Here is a 22,427-nt window from a genome sequence, read left to right on the forward strand (position 1 = left end):
CAGCTCCACCCCATTAAACCCAGTATTTCCATGCAGACTATGAATGCAGCTGGAAAGCACTATCAAAGTCAATGGGCAACATGGGGCCAGCTTGGAGATGAATTAGAATATTCAAAGAGAACTTCTCCCTCAGCCAAGATTATGTCACTGATGTAGTCACAGTGGGCATATAAGATAGCACAGGATGCTTACTACCTATTATTAAAGAAAAGGAGCAATACTTTCTACTTACATACGTAAAATACCCAGGAATATGTGCATTAAGGGGAATAACAGATGGAGTGTTTGCCGCCCGGATAAAATTCTTGGCATTAAAACTGCCATGTCATTGTAACTGCAATGGAAATCAATGTGGGTAGATTACTCAAATAACTGCAAAAATACCTCCTTTTTTTGTATGATTTGACAGATTTACCTACAGTCATTTCCTCTGTATAATACAGCATTTCGGCATCTGTGATTTACCAGGGGCGTTTGTCATTGCCCCAAAAAACAAACAAACCAGAGCATCATTTTAAATAAGACATTTCTGCAACCAATGCCTTGGAACTGTACTATGGATTTTTCCAAGGGACAATGAACATGTATACTTAATATTGTAGAGATACTGTAAATGCACAGGGCTTCTAAATCTTTTTATTGCTCATAATATATCAGCAGTAGATTTGGCCAAGGTAAGCACAGGATACATTAGCATGTGTTTGGTATTAGTTAACAGGATTCAAAGGAGCTTTAGGGTAGGGACACACTGGGCGATTTGGGGAGATTTAGTCGCCTGCGCTAATCACACGCGGCGATTTGTTTTCCGAAGTCGCCCGAAGTTTCCTCGTGAGGCAACTTCGGCGATTTCGGAAAACGAATCGCCGTGTGTGATTAGCGCCGGCGACTTTTCATTTTATTCAGGCGCAGAGTGAGGGGAGGCATTCGGGGAGAAAAGTCGCTGCGATTAGTCGCCAGGCGACTAAATCTCCCCAAATCGCCCAGTGTGTCCCTACCCTCAAGTATAATGGTATAATGATGTCTTGTGGCATTTATTAATAGCTGTACAACACCTCCCAGTCAGGTCAGTTGTAACAGTTTTGGGTGCCTTAGTCATATATGTTAGGGGTGCTTAAAAACAAGCGTGCAAAGCTCCTGAGATTGCCCTGTGTCCTAGCCATGAATGTCATTATGTTTTGTATGATTTGTTCACAAAAGTAAAGTATTTACACAATCACACCTTTGTTTTATTAGTCATAATAAATTTACAGTACATCATAGCAGTATTATCATTACTTATTACATTATAAATAGCATATATTAATTATAAAGCATATGTGCATCTTACTGGCTGACCAAGCATGGTTTCTATTACACTGCTGTTTTTTTGGCCAGTGATTAATTTTAGCTGCCTGTATTATACAGACTGACTTGGAAAATGACTTCACACAAAGGTTGGTCACTTGGTATCTACAAGTTCAGTTGTGGGTGATCACATCTGATCCAGTGCAGAGACATACAGTATGATCACTTGGAGGCTGGTCATGCAGAAAGATGCTCAGTCGTTTAGATTTGATATTAACAAAACATGCTGTGTATTCACTGATAATACACAGAGAGATGGAGGTTGGACAGCTGCCTATTTCCATTTCACTTACTGTTACAGAGGAAACGCTTCACGTAGAAACAAGACCAAGCAATTCTGAATCCAAATAAACAAGTGATGGTGGGGGCTGAGCATAGAAATGTTGTCATTTCGGTATTAAAATGTCATCAGTACATCTCTCTCTTGCATGCTTGTGTGAAACGGCCTGCCAAAAATGAACGAATGAAGCCCTGGCTTAATCTTTTCAGCCAAGGCCATGATTATGTAAAGATCGCCCTCTGCTGCTAGGTCCAGGTCTGTTTTCAGGCTACGCAGAGATTTGAATGGTTTCTTGCCTTTTTGTCTGGAAAAAAAAAAGTTAGCATCTGTAAAAGCTTTGAAATCTGATAAGGAAGTATACAATCTCCTCAGCTTTAATGTTATCTTGCTTTAAAGGGGTTGTTCACCTTTGAGGTAACTTTTAGTATGTTATAGAATGTCCAATTCCTAGCTACTTTGCAATTCATTATTTATATGTTATACTTTTTGAGTTATTTGCCTTTTTCTTCTGATCCTTTCCAGCTTTCACATGGGGGTCACTGACCCCATCTAAAAACAAATGCTCTGTAAGACTACAGATTTATTGTTATTGCATGTTTTTATGACTCTTCTTTCTATTCAGGCCTCTACTATTCACATTACAGTCTCTTATTCAAATCAGTGCATGCTTGACTTAGACCCTAGCAACCAGATTGCTAAAATCGCAAACCTTAGAACTGCTGAATAAAAAGCTAAATAACTCAAAAACACAAATAATAAAAAAATTAAAACCAATTGCAAATCGTCTCAGAATATCACTACTACGAACAACCCCTTTAAATAAACAATGAATTTTTTTTAGCAACCTAATGTAACACCCAGGCCAGCTCTGAAAAACCTATTAAAGTTTCTGCATACTTGCATTGTTTATGCCTGCCTCTTCTGTCCTACTGTTCATGTGAACACTTCAATGTCCTTCATTCATATCCTGAGGTCACAGAAGCCACTAAGGATAGGTGCCTGAGGCAATGTGAGTACAATTAGCTTATGTGGGATTTGAACTGAAAGCTGGTATATGCAATTCATCTACATACAGTTCCCCCTATCTCACCCCTGATTAAGCATCACTTCATTGCTCCATAACTAGGGAGACATTTGAAGGCAACACTTACACTGGCTTGAAACATTCCAATCAGGGCATTTGGAGAAATGCAGACAGACACTAAAGCTGGCCATAGATGTAAAGATTTTTAAAAGATCTTTTCGTTATCGTGAGACCAAGATTATCTTCAAACAATTGCCTAAATGTACGATTTGTCCATCAACTAAAAAAAGACCATTTCAAGCGATATTGTCTAGTTGAAGACAGGAAAACTTAGGGGAGCTGCCTGCTTGGCCCTGCAAACATAGATAGATTTCACTGGGACGATGAAAATTTTTTAACCTGGCCGATCAATTTTCTGACAGATGTCGGACGTACGTTTGTTCGATTCCCACTAACCTCACAATAATTTGACGGATTGGTAGATTTAATTAAAATCGGTTGTTCACCAAAGAAAAATCTTTGCATCTATGGGGACCTTTAAGGCACATGCATTATGCCTAAATCTTCAAAGCACCAGCAACTTTCCTCCATTATGGAAGAACAATAAAGCTAAAGGTAATCATACACAAGATGATTTTGTGCATTTTGTCCACTGTTTTAGGGTGGTGACACGCTGCTGTTCAGGGAGATTAGTTGGCCAGCAACAAATCACCTCTTCTTCAGGCAACTAATCTTCCCAAAATGCCTTCCCGCCGGGTAGAATGTGAATTGCCAGCAGGATGGCACTCGGATTGCTTCCGCTTTTGGAATTTGCCCAAAGTTTCCTCCTGTGGCAACTTCAGAAAACTAAGCGATCCGAGTGGCATCCTGCCAGCAATTTACATTCTAGTTGGCGGGAAGGCATTTTGGGGAGTCGCTCGAGAAGAGGAGATTTGTCACTGGTCGACTAATCTCCCCAGAGCGTGTACCACCACCCTTAAAAGGTGGAAGTGAGACATAGTAAAAAAATGGCCTGCCCACAGATTTCTACATTAAAGTACAAGTATGGGATCTATTATCCGGAAACCTTTTATCCAGAAAGCTCAGAATTAAGGGAAGGCCATTTCACATAGACTCAATTTTATCAAAATATTTAAAATGTATTTCCTTTTTCTCTGTAATAATAAAACAGTACTTTGTACTGATCCAATTTAGATAGAATTAATCCTTATTGGAAGGAAAACCAGCCTATTGGGTTTATTTAAAGGAACCGTTCAGTGTGAAACTAAAAACTGGGTAAATAGATAGGCTGTGAAAAATAAAAAATGTTTCTAATATAGTTAGTTAGCCAAAAATGTAATATATAAAGGCTGGAGTGAACAGATGTCTAATAAAACAGCCAGAATCCAACTTCCTGCTTTTCAGCTCTATAACTCTGAGTTAGTCAGCGACTTGAAGGGGGGCCACATGGTACATTTCTGTTCAGTGAGTTTGTAATTGACCCTCAGCATTCAGCTCAGATTCAAAAGCAACAGATATGACCCATGTGGCCCCCCCTCAAGTCTCTGATTGGTCACTGCCTGGTAACCAGGGTAACCAGTCAGTGTAAACCAAGAGAGCTGAAAAGCAGGAAGTAGTTTCTGACTGACTTGTTATACATCAAATCACTCCAACCTTTATACATTACATTTTTGGCTAACTAACTATATTAGAAACATTTTTTATTTTGCACAGCCTATCTATTTACCCAGTTTTTATTTTTACACTGAACAATTCCTTTAAAGGGAAACTATTGAAATGAAATAAGAAACTTTATAAATATACAATCAATTAAATATTCTGCATCACTTCTGAAATAATCAAGTTTATGTTCACTATTCCTCCCTCAGCATCTGTTTCTCTTCATTCTGTCTTCTTGCAGCAGTTGGGTGTCAGATATTCATGGACAGTTAGATCCAATATATCTTATAGGGGGGGGGGGCTTCATTCCTAGCAGATGAATTAGAGCTCATTCAATTAACTGATTCCAGTACAAACAAAATCTAACAAAATAACTGCCTTTTGCACAAATCCAGCATGTAGAGAGACAGGATTTCTGGTGATTTTAATAGAGTGAGCTCTAATACATGGCCTACAGAACAAGGAAAGTGCATTTAAAAATCAAATACATGTATGGAACGTGTTAAGTCTACTAGAAAATAACTATTGTAACTATTAAATAAACCCAATAGGTTAATTTTGCTTCCAATAAGGATTAAGTATATCTTAGTTTGGATCAAGTACAAGTTACTGTTTTATTATTACAGTGAAAAAGGAAATCCCTTTTAAAAATTTGGATTTGAATTTCTGGATAAAGTGAAGTCTATGGGAAATGCCTTTGTGTAATTCAGAGCTTTCTGGATAACTGATCCCATACTTGTGCAGAATGCTCAGTTTGAGTTTGAATACCCCAAATCTAAAGCACAGTGAGTTGACAAGTAAGATAAAACACATTATACTGAATTTTGTTGAATTGTAAAGCAGTTAGTATAGAATGGTCTTTTCTGTCATTTCTCTCGTAATAAATGTCCCTTTTGAGTAATGTTCAGAGGATTTTTGAAGAAATATTGACTTTTACCCTTTGACAAATCTGCCCTAATAATAATTTAAGATGAAATACTGCTAGCTTGTATAACTTAAGCTTAAATAACAGTAGAAGCGAAAGGAAGGTTATTTTGAATAACATTTCAGAATTCCAGAACACATTGCTGCACTTGCCAGAAATAATCTATTAAAAGCTTTGAACCTACGTGTCATCCTCAATGTATTTGATCAAGGTTAGAGCCTTTCTGTGAAGCACGAGCAAAAACTGTGCCAGAAATGTGCTTCGCAAGGATAAGTTTGGTTTCAATTGGAAGACCTGAAAAGTAAAAACATGAAAGTTGTCTTTTTATACATATTTTCCCAGCAACTAACTGCTTGTTGGGAAAAAGACCTGTAAAAAAAAGTTATTGGGTTGGATTTGTATGAATTTTCCTTTTGAAAACCCTAGGTGTCCTCCAGAGGCCTAAATAGATAGGTCTATATAAGAGTGTAAAAGGGACACTATTGGGCATCCAGAGAATTGATGTTCAGGAGGGGTGTGGGAGATCTCTGGAGGGGGATTAAAGTTTTTAAAGGCTTTTGCTCATGGCAAAATAACAAAAGCAAATATGATATAAAAGGAGTGGTTCACCTTTATGTTAAATTTTAGTATTTTATAGAATGGGTAATTCTAAGCAACTTTTCACTTGGCTTTCATTTTTTCTTTTTTTATTGTTTTGAGTTATTTGCCTTCAACTTCTGACTCTTTCCAGCTTTCAAAGTAGTTATTGCTACTTTTTCTTACTTATAATCATATGAAAAAGTTTGGGAACCCCATTCAGCCTACCTCTTTCAGCTGTGTAGTGGGGTTCTGGCTGCCATGTTTGCCTGTGCCACTTCCCATGACAGGGCCAAGTATGCGTCAACCAGCCGCAGTAGAAGCCAGGATGAGTGGCTTTAACTGCGCATGCTCTTATTTGCTGATCAACTGTCCTAATATACAGTTAGCAAGAATATTGCTGTTTGTCATGTAGCTGAGTGTGCCAGCCTCTCTCATCCCTACTATAAGGTGGGGGCCCGGCTCCCTTACATTAAGCCACTGTATCAATGTAATATGCTTCATCCACTTAAAACGCACATGCTGCCACCCATCACTGCTTAAGCCCATCAGCCCGACTGGGCAAATGCTTATTAATACAACAAAAAAAATGAAAGGGCTAGCATTGGTCAAATGCAGAAGAATATAGTAACATTGGCTATCATTATTTGTTCTCTTATTCCAAGTTAAGCAATAACACTTGCATTATATCCCTCTCCTTAAAGGAACAGTTCAGTGTGAAAATAAAAACTGTGCAAAATAAAAAATGTTTCTAATATAGTTAGTTAGCCAAATATGTAATATATAAAGGCTGGAGTGAAAAGACGTCTAATAAAACAGCCAGAATCCAACTTCCTGCCTCTCAGCTCTATAACTCTGAGTTAGTCAGTGACTTGAAGGGGGGCCACATGGTAAATTTCTGTTCACTGAGTTTGTCATTGATCCTCAGCATTCAGCTCAGATTCAAAAGCAACAGATATAACCCATGTGCCCTCCACCTCATGTCTCTGATTGGTTACTGTCTGGTAACCAGGGTAACCAGTCAGTGTAAACCAAGAGAGCTGAAAAGCAGGAAGTAGTGTTCTGACTGACATGTTATACATGAAACCACTCCAGCCTTTATACATTACATATTTAGCTAACTAACTATATTAGAAACATTTTTTATTTTGCACAGCCTATTTACCCAGTTTTTATTTTTACACTGAACAATTCCTTTAGGCTTAAGGCACACAGGACCCTGCCCACCTGTCATCACTCGTGTTATTAAATGGTTCATATACACGGAGCAGGGACAGGCAGGCCTCCCCGCAAATGAGGTGCTTCCCATTAAATAACATTACAAGAGGTCACAGGCTTATAGTGGCATGCCTCTTCTTCTTTTTTTTTTGCCTGATAACTGTGTACCGTTAGCCTTAGTGTTAGACAAGCATGGCATCATAAATAAAACAACAATGGCAACATTTAAGAAAATATTGTTTGGAATACACTGCTGTTCAGGATTCCCTGCAATCCTATGAGTAATGCCACAAATAAACTTGTTTTTTTTTTAATAGACTATGGTTGCTCTTATACAGCATTCTAGAGAAAATACCTTTTTATACATAATACAACTGAAATCTTATTTTTCTCATTTGAAGAGCTATATTCTAAAGCTAAAGCTACAGAATATAACATTAACTTGCAAGTACTACAGAAGCAAAAAAAAAATACAAACCTGCTCTAAAAAGTTTTTCACAAATGTGTCTCTGTGCAGGATATCTTGAAATATATTTCTAAAAAAAAAAAGAAAAGAAAAAGGAAACATAATGCTTTAAACGGATTAACATTTGAGTCTTAAAAGTCTGTGTGTGTGTGGAGGAGGGGGGTTATGTAATAAAAAGGTTTGCCTAGAAGCAGTAACCCATACCAACCAATTAGCAGAAAGCATTTACTGGTCACCTGTTTAAAAGTAAACATCTTATTGGTTGCTATGGGTTACTGCTCCTGGGCAAAATTGGTGCCTTTTATTACAGATAGTGGTAGTGCATATGATACTTATGATCTTATGATACATATGATCATACATATGATACATATGATACTTATGATACATATGATCCTTACTCACACATGTACATATAAATAGTAGCCTTTTAAAGCAATTTAAGATCAAAAGTGACTACACTAAACTAACATTTAAATGGCCAGCATACACCTATCTGAAGTACCTCTGTTTGAAAATAGGAAAAATTATTATTTTTGTTCATAATAAAGCACTACTACCAAATAGGGTAATGAGTTCAAATTGGGATGAGCTCTGCATAAAGAAACCTCTTACTTTCCTAAGATACAGCCTTTGTTATGCTTTGGAACAAAGAGCTTCTCATTATACAGAGAGCTTATCTGTTTACTGGATGTTATACTGTCCAGAAAAATGACTTTTTTTTCTCCCCAGGCATGAGTCTTTTTTTTTACATTTGGCTTGAAATGAGTTTGGTATCCTGCATGACACAAAACCAGCTAACTGAGAATTTAGTTAGTTGTTCACTTTTTCTAAAAATGTGTAAATTAATTGTATTCTGGCTCATTACTTACAGATTAGGTGTGAAAGTCTCATCACTGTGAATGACTGAATCCATTCCAATCTCCTCATCTGAAGTAGCTTTCCACAAAGCACCCAGCTCTGCTCTCATATAGCGCCTTTGATTATAAGTGTGTTCGTGACATGGAGGCATTTGCTTCACGGTGAATATATCCACATCAATGTGAGTGGTGGGATAAGGCGCATACATAACCTGGCGGAATGGAAGCACAAAACTTCCTGTTGCATCCTGTGGAGAGGAATTGAAGCTATTTTGTAATAGTGTTGTATGGGTAATATCCTCCAAATTGCAACAGATTTTCCTTAATACTTTACCTTTAGCAGTCCTTGCACAAAGAGGCCAGATTCATACTGGAAAGAAGATTCAGAGCGACATAATCTGGAACATTTCCTTTCTGTTGGAGACAGAAAGAGACACAGTGTCCTCACCATCTAAAACATTAGAAAAGGAAAATTAGCAGGATGCATCAGTACAGATTTTCCTTAATTAACAAGTAATTCTAAATACTGAGGAACTTTTGCATTGGCATGAAGACAGAACTCTGTATCACTACAAATAAAGGAAAAAGGAGAATTTTGTTTTTGGTTATAAGAAACAACACACACAAAATTAAATTAAAGTCAATCTATAGTTGTATCAAAACGCAGCACTGAATTGCTGACTAATGAAAGGTGGAATTAGGTGCATTGTAGGGTTTTTTCTCATCCAACAAAAGAACAAAGTGAAAAAAGCAATACAAATAAGAAAATGAGGAAGACAATACTTCTGGATCAAAGGCAAAGGCAGCAGATTTTGCAATAGTTATTCACCCTGACTGATCTGTGCACCACATGTACCAAGGCAGTCTCAAAGCAGTTCCCCCAGGGCTCTGACTGTCTGCCATTGCTCAGGGCAAAAAGTACATAGCTGGTCATACAGAAAGGAAAGCCTGAGGGTTCTGATATTTTTCAGTTTGAATTCTGAGTACCAGAACCAGGCATTTGATATTGCATGATGTTAGCTAATATTTAGAAGAAGTAAGCAGAACAGTATCTTTTCAGCAAGACAAATTTTTTTTCTTGCTTCCTTCTCACCTCAGCCTTTGGTAACCATATGAGGCAGTAACTCTTTCAGCCTAATACTGATGCTGTGTCTCTCTTATTTAATTCACAAGAGGTACTGAGTAAAGAGTAAAGTCTTTAAGATGAGGGAAAGGTACAATCCAGAATTAGGCATAATTAGGGGTTAAAGAAAACATTAAATTATCATACATCATAGTGAGGAATTTACAAAATGTGTATATAAATAAACACTCAATTGGGATTGTAAAGGATCAGGGTTTCAAATTGGGTCATTTACTGTTTTTGGCATGGATAAACTTAAAAGAAAAGAAAATACCAAGCACTATAGACAGGTATGCCAGCTAAAAGAAGAATGGGGGTGGCTCGATCCACAACATTTTAACAGTAATTTCCAGTCTAAGTTTCACCCCGCCCCATAGTTTAGCATATAAAGTGTTTACAGGTATGAGATCTATCATTCGGAATGCTTGGAATCTGGGGTTTTCCAGATAACGGCTTTTTTTTTTTTTTTTTTTTTTTTTTTTACAATTCAGAACTTAATTCTACTGAAAACATTTAAACATCAAATAACATCAAATAAACCCACTAAGATTGCCTGGCCACCAGTATGGATGTAGGATAGATAGCATAGTTACCAAAGGTACATGTTAATTTTTCAGAGAAAAAGCAAATAATTAAAAATAACGAAATTTGCTTAAATTAGGCTTGATAGCCTTCCAGTAATTTTGAGTTTTCTGGATAACAGAATTTCAAATCCCATACCTACACTTATATGTAGTATAGCCAGAAAACATTTATAATGCTACCCATTCCAATTACCTTGTTTACTTTCTCTGCACTGCTGCCTACCACCACAGAGCAGCCACAGGTCTGCATGTGTGAACTGATAGCACTATGAAGGGAAAAAGTACAAATATTACATTTCATGTGAATAATATTTCAATAATTACACAAAACAATAATCAGATTTAAATGTTTGTAAAAAGGCATGATGCATTTGTACTTTGTACTTGTGGCAGATTAGCACCAAAGCAGTAGATTACAGGTGTAAAAAGAATTTAAAACAATGGAAGAAGTAGTAGCTGTCTGTACTATGGGAATGATTTTGGGCAATCAGTACAGCATGAGATTCTGTTATACTAAAATGGGTGCTAAACTACACATCTAGTGTACAAAACTTTACTTTAATTTTGAAATCTGCCATGGGGCTAGACATGTCAGTTTCCCAGGTGCCCTCAGTCATGTGACTTCTGCTCTGCTAGACTTCAGTCACTCACTGCTGCACTGCAAGTTGGAGTGATATCACTCCCCTCCAACAGCCCATCAACAGAACAATGGGAAGGCATTCAGATAACAGAACCCTGACACAAGATAAGGCCTCCTTGGTACATATGAGAATAACACTCAATAGTACAAATCCAAGTCCCACTGTGACTCCTTCAGTTACATCAGTAGAAGAATATATAGTCTGAAAGCAGTTCCATCATGAAGTGCTGGCTCTTTTTGAAAGCACATTACCAGGCAATACTACAAGAGATGGCTGCCTAAACACCAATATTACAAAAAAAAAAATATACTTGTTAGTTCAGGAATAACATTTTATATTGTAGAATAAATTATTTGCTGTGTAAACAATGTAATTTAGAAATAAAAACTACACTATAAAAATCATAACAGAATCCCTTTAAGCAGCATTTCTACAGTTCACACTAAACACCCAGCTTCCCTCAGCAGTTGAATATTATTAGAATTATAATTCTTCAGTAGTATTCCATGGCTAGTTGAAGATCTCAGCAAATCCATGTAGAGTTCAAGCACAAATAAGGAGAAAATGCTGATTATGTGGGTTTGTAATAGCAGTAAATAGTAGAAGAATAGCATAGAGGCCTGAAGGGAAGAGAGGTAATAAACCATGTCTCTGCACAGAATTATGCAGCCTTCCTCCTTGCAGATATGAAAAAAGTAGAATAACATTTATTATACCCTCATAACGTGGGAACTGTTGTTTGAAAGTAATATAAGTGGTATAAGTGGCTTGACGTGGAACAAATTTTGCCCCTGCCATTACAACCCTACATGGTGCTACTGTTACATAGTTAAATCGGGTTGAAAAAAGACAAAGTCCATCAAGTTCAACCCCTCCAAATGAAAACCCAGCATCCATACACACACCTCTCCATACTTTCACATAAATTCGATATACCCATATCTATACTAACTATAGAGTTTAGTATCACAATAGCCTTTGATATTATGTCTGTCCAAAAAGTCATCCAAGCCACTCTTAAAGGCATTAACTGAATCAGCCATCACAACATCACCCGGCAGTGCATTCCACAACCTCACTGTCCTGACTGTAAAGATCCACCTACGTTGCTTCAAATGAAAGTTCTTTTCTTCTAGTCTAAAGAGGTGGCCTCTGGTACGGTGATCCACTTTATGGGTAAAAAGGTCCCCTGCTACTTGTCTATAATGTCCTCTAATGTACTTGTAAAGTGTAATCATGTCCCCTCTCAAGTGCCTTTTTCCAGAGAAAACAACCCCAACCTTGCCAGTCTACCCTCATAATTTAAGTCTTCCCTCCCTCTAACCAATTTAGTTGCACCTCTCTGCACTCTCTCCAGCTCATTTATATCCCTCTTAAGGACTGGAGTCCAAAACTGCACTGCATACTCCAGATGAGGCCTTACCAGAGACCTATAAAGAGGCATAATTGTGTTTTCACAATTTTTTTTACTATTTTTTTATATTTAAAAATAGCTTTTTTTCTGTGTTTCAGGGAATTTACTAGGGAGAGAACAGATTTACATTTCTGCATCAAATACTTCATATGAGTGCTTGCAGCAGCAATAGGGAATTTTTGAAGGGGAATAACCAGAACCGAGAGTGAATTGCCCACGTATAGGATTCACCAATAGATATTTGTAGAAACTGTAAGTGGAAGCTCTAATCCAAGGTACAAGTATGGGATCCATTACATAGAAACCCGTTATCCAGAAAGCTATGAATTACGGGATGGCCGTCTCCAATAGAGACCTTTTTTTTCCAAATAATTAACATTTTTAAAAATGATTTCCTTTTTCTCTGTAATAATAAACACTACCTTGTACTTGATCCAAACTAAGATATAATTAATCCTTATTGGAACAAAACCAGCCTATTGGGTGTTTTTAATGTTTACATGATTTTCTAATAGACAAGGTATGAAGATCCAAATTATTGAAAGATCAGTTATCCAGAAAACCCCAGGTCTCAAGGATTCTGGATAACAGGTCCCATACCTGTACAACATTGGTATATCGACATAAAAAAAAAAAAAAGACAATCCAACACCAAATAAAGGTAAATGTCCTCCCCCTTCCTTGCTTTTGGTTTGCTAGCTATTTTATAGTGTAGAGACAGTTGGCAGCTCCCTTACTGCAGTGGACATTACTATGTTTAAATGAAACAAACAGGAAAAATAAAGTCTGGTGAATGAGAATTTGCTGAGCAAACTGTTATTGGCAACCATGAACAATAAATATATTCGATGTGATTTAGTTATCAAAGATTGCAGACTGAGACAAGTGACCATGCTGTGCAGAGAAGCTCTCAAGCTGAGTCTGCTTCCATTCTATACTGAGAACCATCAAGGAAACTGCAGGAGCCCAAAACAGGCTAAGTGAGAATATAAGGGTAATCATGGCACCATAAGCTTTTTAAAACAATAGCGTTATGCTTATTTCAGCTGTTTACTACATGTTATGATTGCATTAATTTGCTGATAAAACAATTATTTATACATTTGTTTAGCGAATATATAAAGAATTTGCAGTTCTTGATTTTTGATACTGGCAAAAGACACAGCAGGCAGCATATACATTTATAGATAATAGAATATGAGAAACAAAACAAGGTAAACAGACCTAGAAATTTGGTGCTGCTCACATAAGACCCAGGACCACTGGTGTGGGACCACAATCTGCCCCTATTTAAAGCAGAGGTGCTACATTCACTTGGGCATTACAAGAACTGTGGATTCATGATTGAGACTGGGATACATCATATCAGTAGGGTCTGATATAGGGCTACTCTGCTGCTGTGAATTTCTCTTCTCCAGCGCCGGTTCTCCTATGGAGCGCGCGGCCTCACGCTTTCGGGTTTATGCGACGGCGTGATGACGTCATTGGCGCGAAATTCAAAGGTATTTAAAGGGGCTTTTGAATTTAATAAATTGCCCGTTGTTAGGTTCTATTCTTTAGGTTCCTGGGTGTTTATTCCTAGTGAATCCTGCTTGATCTATTGATATTGACCCTTGCCTGCCTGCTGACTATTCTGAACTCTGTATTCTGATCTTTGCCTGTCTGACCATTCTACGCTCTCCAATCCTGATTCCAGCCTGACTGACTATTCTACTCTGCTTGTGCTGGCCCAGTCTGCCTGTTACATGCTGTATTGTCTGGCCTGCCTTCCAAGTTGTGTTGTCTTCCATCCAGTATCTTTGGTGAAACGATTGTGCCCCTTTGCTCGTCCAGAACCTGTAGCTTTGCTCCACTGTTAAGACCTGACGGCATCCAATTAGCCCAAAGGCTCCTCCTGAGGTGAAAGGCAGCTGTTAAAGGCAGAAGCAAGAGCAGAGACCAGGGAGCCTAGCACTGGTTCTGGATTTAGGGTGCTGAACGTGACAAGTAGAGAGCAGCAGGCCCGGACTGACAATCTGTGGATTCGGGCAATTGCCCGAAGGGCTGCTTTAAATTTCATTCAAGTGGGCCGGCCCGCTCTCACGCTCCTAATCAGAAACTGTGCTGCAGTGTCTCCGGCTGTTTCCGGAGCCATGTGACACGCCCCTTGTGCCTGCCTTCTCTGCTGAAACCAGCAGCAACATCAATATTCCCAGCTGCCGAGGAAATACACAGGGAGCCAAAGTAACGGCTGGAAAGTAGTTAAAACATGGTGGCGACATCTAGAGGATGTGCAGCAGCATGGGCGGGCCGTGCCGGCTCAGACCCACTGCACAGAACAGACGCTTCTCACCTCCCCTCCCCTGCCTGATCGCATGGAGAAGATTGTGCGAAGTAAGTACAGTATGTGCGAGCAGCAGGGGTGGGGGAGGATTACAGAGGGGGGCCCTTGGGGGCCTAATGTGGCAGCCCTGGTGGGCCCTGCCCCCCCCCCCCCAGTCGGACATTAATGTGCAGGATATGTCAGTGTTGGAGCTGGCTGCACTGAATCCAGTCAGACTGAAAAGTAAATGGAGGAGCTAAATACTTTGTACAAAATTGGGGGGTTATGATCATAACTTTGTAACTAAAAACCCCCTGTCTTTGTAAACACATGCACTTGCATTTATACTGAATTGCTTATGAGACAGGGGCCCAGGGAAGTGCATTGTAAGTAGCACTTCCATTATACTTAAATATACTTTGATTTAGCCTTAGGAGTGCTTCCACAACCCCCCAATTTTGAGCTAAATACTTTGCATGGTCAGAAAAAACAATGTTTCCTGAAAATGCATAAAAAAAATATATGAAGGCCAGTACACTCCTGTATTATAAGGAATAATCTACCCCCTACTGTAAATGATAAGGATATTAGAAGTCACTGAGGGGTTGTTCTGTGACCATATAAGGGCACAAGGCTGCAGGCTGAGTTATACAGGGAACTCTGAGTATCACTCATGTATTATAAGGGATAATGTACCCCCTACTGTAAATGATAAGGATATTCGAAGTCACTGAGGGGTTCCGTGGCCATATAAAGGCACAAGGCTGCAGAATCTTTAACATATTTTACATTACATAACCTTGTTTAATATCCATCATAACATTATCTTTGAATGCTATTTATAATTTGGCATCAAAGCATTTGCCTGATGCTTTTACATTACTTTTCTTGCCCCCATGTTCCTCTATGAGGGGGCTGCCATATTTGTGCAGCAGGAGTCCGTTAGCATTAGAGACTCTGACAGGCTGAGATGGGACAGTCAGATTGGCAACTCAGTCAGGTTTAGGAACTTCAAGTAATAATTAATTACAAAAGAAGAACTACTGTATCAGCAAAAAACGATCAACTTGACCTATATGTAATTTTTATTGTAGATTAATATTTTGAAATGAAAACTTTTAATGTCAGTATCACTTTAAATGAGAGAGGCAGCTCTTTATGCACATAATTTTTTGCAGTTTTACCCCAAAATATAAGTGGATGAGTACAAGACCATCGAGTGTTTACATGTGGGCTGCTGTGATTTTTTTTGCCCGGGCTGCTTTTTAGTCCCAGTCTGGCCCTGGAGAGCAGCACCACCACTATACAACTGAGAAAACAAGGAGCAACCCTGACCACCCAATGGCGTATGCTTATGTGTGCATGCAGAATTGATGACAACAATATGAAACATTTCCCTAAACAGGGTGGAATTATTTTGGTAAATAAAAGTATAATGATTGCAGCAGCCCAGCCCAAGGGTAGAGAAAGCAGTGAAGTAGGATAAACTCAAACAACACATGAATGGATTTTGTATTAGAAAATATAGTCACGGAGGAGGAGATCAAAAACCTGTCAACTTTATTTTGTTGTTGGGAGAAAATAAAATAATGCTAAAAATAAAAAACTTTTTTGTAACACTACGGAAACTATACTTACTTGCTGAGGAAACCACCATGACAACTGTCGCCAATGTCATCATCATTAAGTACAGTTGAAGTGATCTGAAAAGAACAATAGAAAGTGATCATATTCAATACAGCATCTGTTTAAACAAGTCCCCGATGTTTAATGAGTGATAAGTCTCTATTTATCATGGTGCACATGGAGGAAAAACACAACATTTGAGGGTCCTCTTCCTATTGTCCATAACACTAAGCAAACTATACAGTGTGCATGTGCTTTAGTAACAGGTAGTTGCATTTGTAGTTGTAAATAATTGTATTTCATATTTGTCATTTTTGAGTGATTGTGCGATTTGAGTGGCCGGAGCTAGATGCAGAGAGAGTTCTCCAGTTGGTATAAGATTAAATGCACGGTGTATAGAATCATATTTAGCAAACTGACTTTGTAATGCCTTTCACATACAATAAGCATTCAACTGCAGACATAAGCAGAGGAGGTGGTGAGAGAGAAAGAAAGCACTTCATAAAATGACAGCCCTACATAGGATGAAAGACGTTTTAGCAGACACCTGACTACCCGAGGCTTTCTGCTGGCAGGTTACAGGCAAAGAGAATTTTAGACTGCATCTTCAAATAGGTAAGGTTTAAGGCTTACATCAATCTCTTCTGGGACACCATGCGACTTTATTGAAGAAAGTAGTTCCATTATGGGGATAACTTCTCCAGTCAACATATGAGTTATACTCTGGCCCTGTTTAAAGGAAAGCATAAAATAGTTATTTTGAAAAAAGGAATAACATTATTTGTAAAAACCGTCCGAGGCAGGCAAATGCAAACAAAAGGGAGCTGTGTATAAGTGCAAACAGTATATAATGGTTTAACTACATTACTAGCTATCTATCACGACTACTTCCGATGATGTCACTTCCGGTTTACAATGACAGCACTTCCTGATTCTTGATGGTCTGTGGGTCGCAGGTCCGGGATGTGGATAAGGTACTTGCGGGTCGGGTAGCAGGTCCAAGCGGGTAAGAATGCCGGTTGCGGATTGCAGGTTGCGGGTCACAAAAAATGGACCCGCACAGGACTCTAACTGGGCAGACAGCTCCTCTTTCAATTCCAATGCATGCAAGTTAATGTTTGACATATATGTGGGTTATTGTGTGATGGTGTTGCAGCTAAAAACTTTCAACAGAAGGTTATTGCACTTAAACGTTCATATATGTTGACTTCATATAGGTAATAGCATAACCCCATTGTAAAATATAAGGACATTACAAGTAACAAAGGCTTTACCTTTATAAAGGTCATAGAACTCCCAAAGTGACTTCTACTATATTCATATATTCACAACAGGTTGTACATTCTTTTGTAATGCACAAATTTCAACACATATCACACAAGTAGTAGACCCCGTAACTAAATGGTCTGGCTATGTCACACAGAATTACGATAGGGGAGTGAGTGTGTTAGCTTAGCTGGAGATGGAAAAGGCTCTCGGCTCAAACATGGTCATTTATAATTACTTTGTTGGGTGCATGTGGGCTGTACTTTATACTCTCTTACATACCTTATAACTAAGTTGACACACAATCATCTACTGATATATACCAAAGACGGAGATGCTACACCCCAAATGCAAATTTCCAAACTAGAATTCACAGTCAAGCAATCAGTTTTTATGCACCTTTACTCATTATTAGGACGGTTCTGGTGCTCATGCCCCGAATCTCTCTCTTGAAATCACCCTTCAATAAGTCAGCTTTTTGTTGTAAGTCAGTCACTGCTCCAGGTTGGTGGTCCAGGCGCAGCATCCCAAACCCACAGCAAAGGGAGACCAAACACTCTTCCGAAAGAAAAGCACGCACTGCACGGACTCCAGGACAGCCATGAAAGTTAGAACAGCATTATTTCACCTATACATTTCCTGACACGTTTAGTTTGCCCCCACAGTGATAGGTATAGATACAAAATGCACATTACTCAGTTTAAAAAGCATTTGGAACTCACGTCACGACATACACGTTTCCTTTTAAATCCACTAACCCTTTCCTAATTCAAAACATTATCAGAGATACAAAGCGGATTACTCTTAACCAATAGTGTCCTTTCCATAAGCTATACATTCCGAAACATGTGTAACCTTTCATGTAACATTAGCTACTATTTCCCTTCCACAGCAAAAACACCTGTAGTATTTCACATCAAAAGAAACAGATCGGACTTGGCACTTCTCGTTGTCGTGGCTTGCTGTGCGCTGACATATTTACATTCAAAATTCATTACAAACAACTAAAATCTCATTTCTAATTAGACATTTCATATAATTTAATTTAAATACATTTAATTTTTCGAAAAATAATTCATGATTCTAACACCTAAATATGCCAGCTAACATCCCATTTCAAATTTAGTCCATCTTCAGTACATTTCAGATCGCCCATTCGTGTCCATTCACAGTTCCACAGTGCAGTTTAATACATTCTATGGAGGGTTTTTGCTTATTGTGCATACTCGACCACTTAGTTTTATATACATATACAATATATACTGCATGCATTGGAGCAAACACATTTAAAAATTGACAAGCAGAAGGCACAACTGGGAAAGGATAAACAATGCAAAATTTTGACCCAACATATGTTTGAAAACCTTTACAAGAATAAATATTTAGCAAATGTCTTTAAGGTGTGACCAATTACTGTAAAGCTATGTTTCCACCAGCTAAAATTGAAATTCCCCCAGCAGGTTCTATGAGGACCTAATATGCTGCCAGGCATGCACAATCTACCAGTTTTAAAGTATTTTAGGCCTAGTTTAGTAAGAAAGCCTAGTGTGACAATGCTAAGGTGGCCTGAGCAGGCAATAAAGGAATTGCCAGCTATAGTGCTTCGACAGTGGGGAACTATTCATGTTTAAAAATAATGGTTGTCTTTTAGTTATAATTGACATTTAATATCATAATTGTATATCAACTATAACAATATTATTTCCTGAATATACAATGGAAAACCAGTATGCTCTGAGAATTAAACACCAATTGATTAAACATATTTAAAAGGATGGTTCATCTTTAACATCTATAGTATGTTATAGAATGGACAGTTCTAAGCAACTTTTCTACTGGTCATTATTTTTTTTTATAGTTTTTAAATTATTTGCTTTCTTCTTCTGACTCTCTCCAACTTTCAAATCATGGTCACTGACTCCATCTTAAAACAAATGCTCTGCAAGGATACAGATGTGTTGTAATTGCTACTTTTTATTACTTATCTTTCTATTCAGACCCTTTCCTGTTCATATTCCAGTCTCTTAATCAAATCAATGCATGGTTGATGTACTAGGGTAATCTGGACCCTAGCCACCAGATTGCTGAAATTGCAAACTGGCGAGCTGTCGAATAAAAAGCTAAAAAACTCAAAAACACAAATAATAAAAAATGAAAACCATTGGCAAATTTTCTCAGAATATCGCTCTCTATATCAAACTAAAAGTTAACCCAAAATGTGAACAACCCTTTTAAGGACATGAAAATGCCCTTAAAGAACAAGTAAAGGTGATGAAGTCATCAAGAGATGAAATGTGATCTTAGCAGCAAGGGCACAATAAAAGCCTATGCAGTGTCCCCAGATTGTGCAATTACACCACATCACTTATGATCAGAGGCGGGCCAAACCGGCTGGGGGCCCAAGGCATACCAGTCGGCAAGCTGACTTTCCTCCTTCCCCTGTCACTCTCATGCACAGTGACGTCGCTCACGTATATTCTGGTAGAGGAACGCGCAAGCTGAGTAGCAGGTGGGTCTTGGGGTAGGCAGAAGAGGTAGCTGCCCAGTGCCCCCCAAATGTTGTGCCCTAGGCAGCTGCCTCTTCTGCCTACCCCTAGTTCCAGCCCTGCTTCTGATATACAGCAAGAAACCCTGGGTTGGAGCTCCTATCAAAAGAAAACTGCACTGGACTGGGGTTACTCTAGTGAGCACCATGGAGCAATCCTTTTCCAGCTTCTTCTTTCTTCTCGCGGCTGCGCATTAGAGTGAAAAAGACGAACTTTAACTAAAAACCCGGCAATTTCATTTTACTGCGCATGTGTCTGCCCCAGGAAATTTGAAGAAAGAGGAAACCGGAAGAGGATCGCTCCGTGGTGCTCGCTGGAATAACCCCGGGTTGGTGCAGTTTTCTGCTGATAGGAGCACCAGCTCGGGGGTTTCAGGTAAGTAAATACATTCACTTGGGGGTGCCTAACATTTGGCACCCCCAAGTGTGAAACAAATTTCCTTCTCTCCCTTCATAAGGAATAGGACTTGGGCTGAACATACTTTTTACCTATGGTTTTAATCACAAAAAATATATATTTTTTTAAACTGAAGCTACTCCATGTTTGGTCCTTGCTAGGTAAACTATTAGTTTAACCAGCATACAACCATTCCCTTACCACTCGGTGACGGTTTTGTAAGGATAAGTCTATTTTTCAGGGGGAATGATCTGTGCACTGTTAATCTAATGATCTACTTTGCAAGGACCAAGCATGGATTAGCTTCCATTGCTCTGGCACAAGAACGAACAAAAACCATAATTTTGTCATAATTAAAACAATAGACAAAAAATATGTTCAGAGGAAGACCTATTCCTTACATTCATGAGCAAGGGGGTTCACTGCCCCTATAAGATCTTATATGTAGCCCCCACCACGAATAGAATATCTTTGGGTGATGTTTGGTCATGAAACTTTTTCTTATTAAAGCAAGGTATATGTATTGTGAGCAGAAAAACTGTTTAAATGGTCTAATTTAGCATAAAAATGCAAACAGGCTCTTAAAAGAATTCAGATACTATAGCAATAACTATAGTTCATTAATAAATGCAGTATCATACTTTGTGCATCCATATCCGTCCTTTTCTGATGATGTGTGTGAGACGAGCCACGCAGACCTTGTGCAGAGGAAGGTAAAATCCCAGCTCAGACTGCGGTAAGATTATGGATAGTCCATACGTGCTTCTATCACCATTCCAGTTCCCATCAAAGATAAGCGATACAATTATAACTCCTTTCTCCGACAGCACAAAGAACTTGACATCAATGGCACCACTTTCAGCGTTACGTAAAATCTCGCCATTTAGCGTATGGTTGGCGAGGAAGGTAATCTCCCCATCACTGAGTAACACATGATCAGACTTTGGGGACCATATATGCCTCACTCTTGGTCCCAGAATATTGTCCCAGTATGCAAAAGTAGCAGCCAAGAGAGGAGAGTAGCCATCAATACTAATTAATGTTTTAGCGACTGCAGGAGATGGGGGAGGGCACAGGTTGGCCATCTCTGCAAATCAATAAAACAGGTATTTGACGAGATTTTTTTTTCTTAAAAAAAAAAAAGAGAAGCCGAATGAAAATATAAACAAGAGAAGATGCGGTGGGTCCAAGATGGCTGCGCCCGTAGCCGCCGGGTCACTTCCGCGCGACCTCGCAACCTGGACTTCCGGCGCCAGGGTATGGCGTAGCGTCATCGTGTTGCATTTTGCAAAAAAGGACACTGGTTTATAGGGGCTGTATGACTGTAGTTCTTTTAACTGGCCATAAATATTTGACTTTGTTTCTACGGCAGCGTCCAGGGCTGGAACTAGGGGTAGGCAGAAGAGGAACGTGCCTGGGGCGCAAAGTTTGGGTGGCGCCAGGCACGTACCTCACATGTAGCCTACCCCTAGTCCCCTGAAGTGTTACCTCAGTGAAGAGTGGGTGCGCTCTCTGAAGTCAAAGTGCTTTGCGCACGACTGCACTCGGTTACGCGCGGTTACGCACCCGCGTACTTGTTTGCGCACTGCTGCGTCTGGGTTGCCTAGAGTGCCTGGCCCGGCACTGGCAGCATCATTTAGAGTTTGTTTAAAACTCTGTTGCTGTGTCCTTTTGCTGTACCTTTATCAGTTGATGACAAAATGCTAATATTTCTGTTTAAAATTCTCTTAATTTCTTCAAATTGACGACTATGTTTGGTACAAAAAACGGGTGAATTAATCGTGTCCCACTGTTTAGATGTCTGTATCACTGATTCTATTACCTTCTCATGTGTTTTGTTTTCAATGAATAGTGTTTTAGAGTTCAAAGCCCTATTAAAGGTGTTTTTAAATGAGCTTCCATGTAACCCTTATTCCTAAACCTTTTAAGGACCTCAGATTCAATATCATCTGTACACTCACGTAATCTCATGAACTGGCCAACAGGAATGGCTCTAATAACATTTTTAAGATGACACAAGGTTGCCTGAAGTAGTGATTTACCTCAATAATGTTTTCTATTAGTGGTGGAGGCTATCCCATCATTATTAAAAAGAAAGTTCGATCTTAAAAGTTTATAGATTCTTGGTCAAAAGAATGTGTGAAGTTTAGGCCCATCTTATAGCTGTTGGTATAGTG

At 38.9% G+C, this 22,427-nt stretch overlaps 1 protein-coding gene across 2 annotated transcripts; it reads right to left on the bottom strand.

The window, feature by feature from the left end:
* Positions 1-1,204: 1,204 nt before the first annotated feature.
* Positions 1,205-21,425, bottom strand: c9orf72.L (C9orf72-SMCR8 complex subunit L homeolog). 2 transcript variants are annotated; one of them, NM_001095450.1, is made up of 9 exons: positions 20,892-21,425; positions 16,676-16,771; positions 16,055-16,119; positions 10,253-10,325; positions 8,687-8,803; positions 8,365-8,600; positions 7,505-7,562; positions 5,417-5,526; positions 1,205-1,928 (listed from the first exon to the last, which is right to left on the bottom strand). In NM_001095450.1, the coding sequence occupies exons 1-9, from the start codon at positions 21,333-21,335 to the stop codon at positions 1,742-1,744; spliced, it is 1,386 nt and encodes a 461-aa protein (NP_001088919.1). In that variant the 5' UTR covers positions 21,336-21,425; the 3' UTR covers positions 1,205-1,741. The 2 variants fall into 2 exon arrangements, with proteins under 2 accessions (NP_001088919.1, XP_041438364.1); XM_041582430.1 differs by lacking the exon at positions 20,892-21,425 and adding an exon at positions 17,708-19,055.
* Positions 21,426-22,427: the final 1,002 nt, after the last annotated feature.

The sequence above is a fragment of the Xenopus laevis genome, chromosome 1L, assembly GCF_017654675.1.
Source record: "Xenopus laevis strain J_2021 chromosome 1L, Xenopus_laevis_v10.1, whole genome shotgun sequence".
NCBI classification, from domain to species: domain Eukaryota; kingdom Metazoa; phylum Chordata; class Amphibia; order Anura; family Pipidae; genus Xenopus; species Xenopus laevis.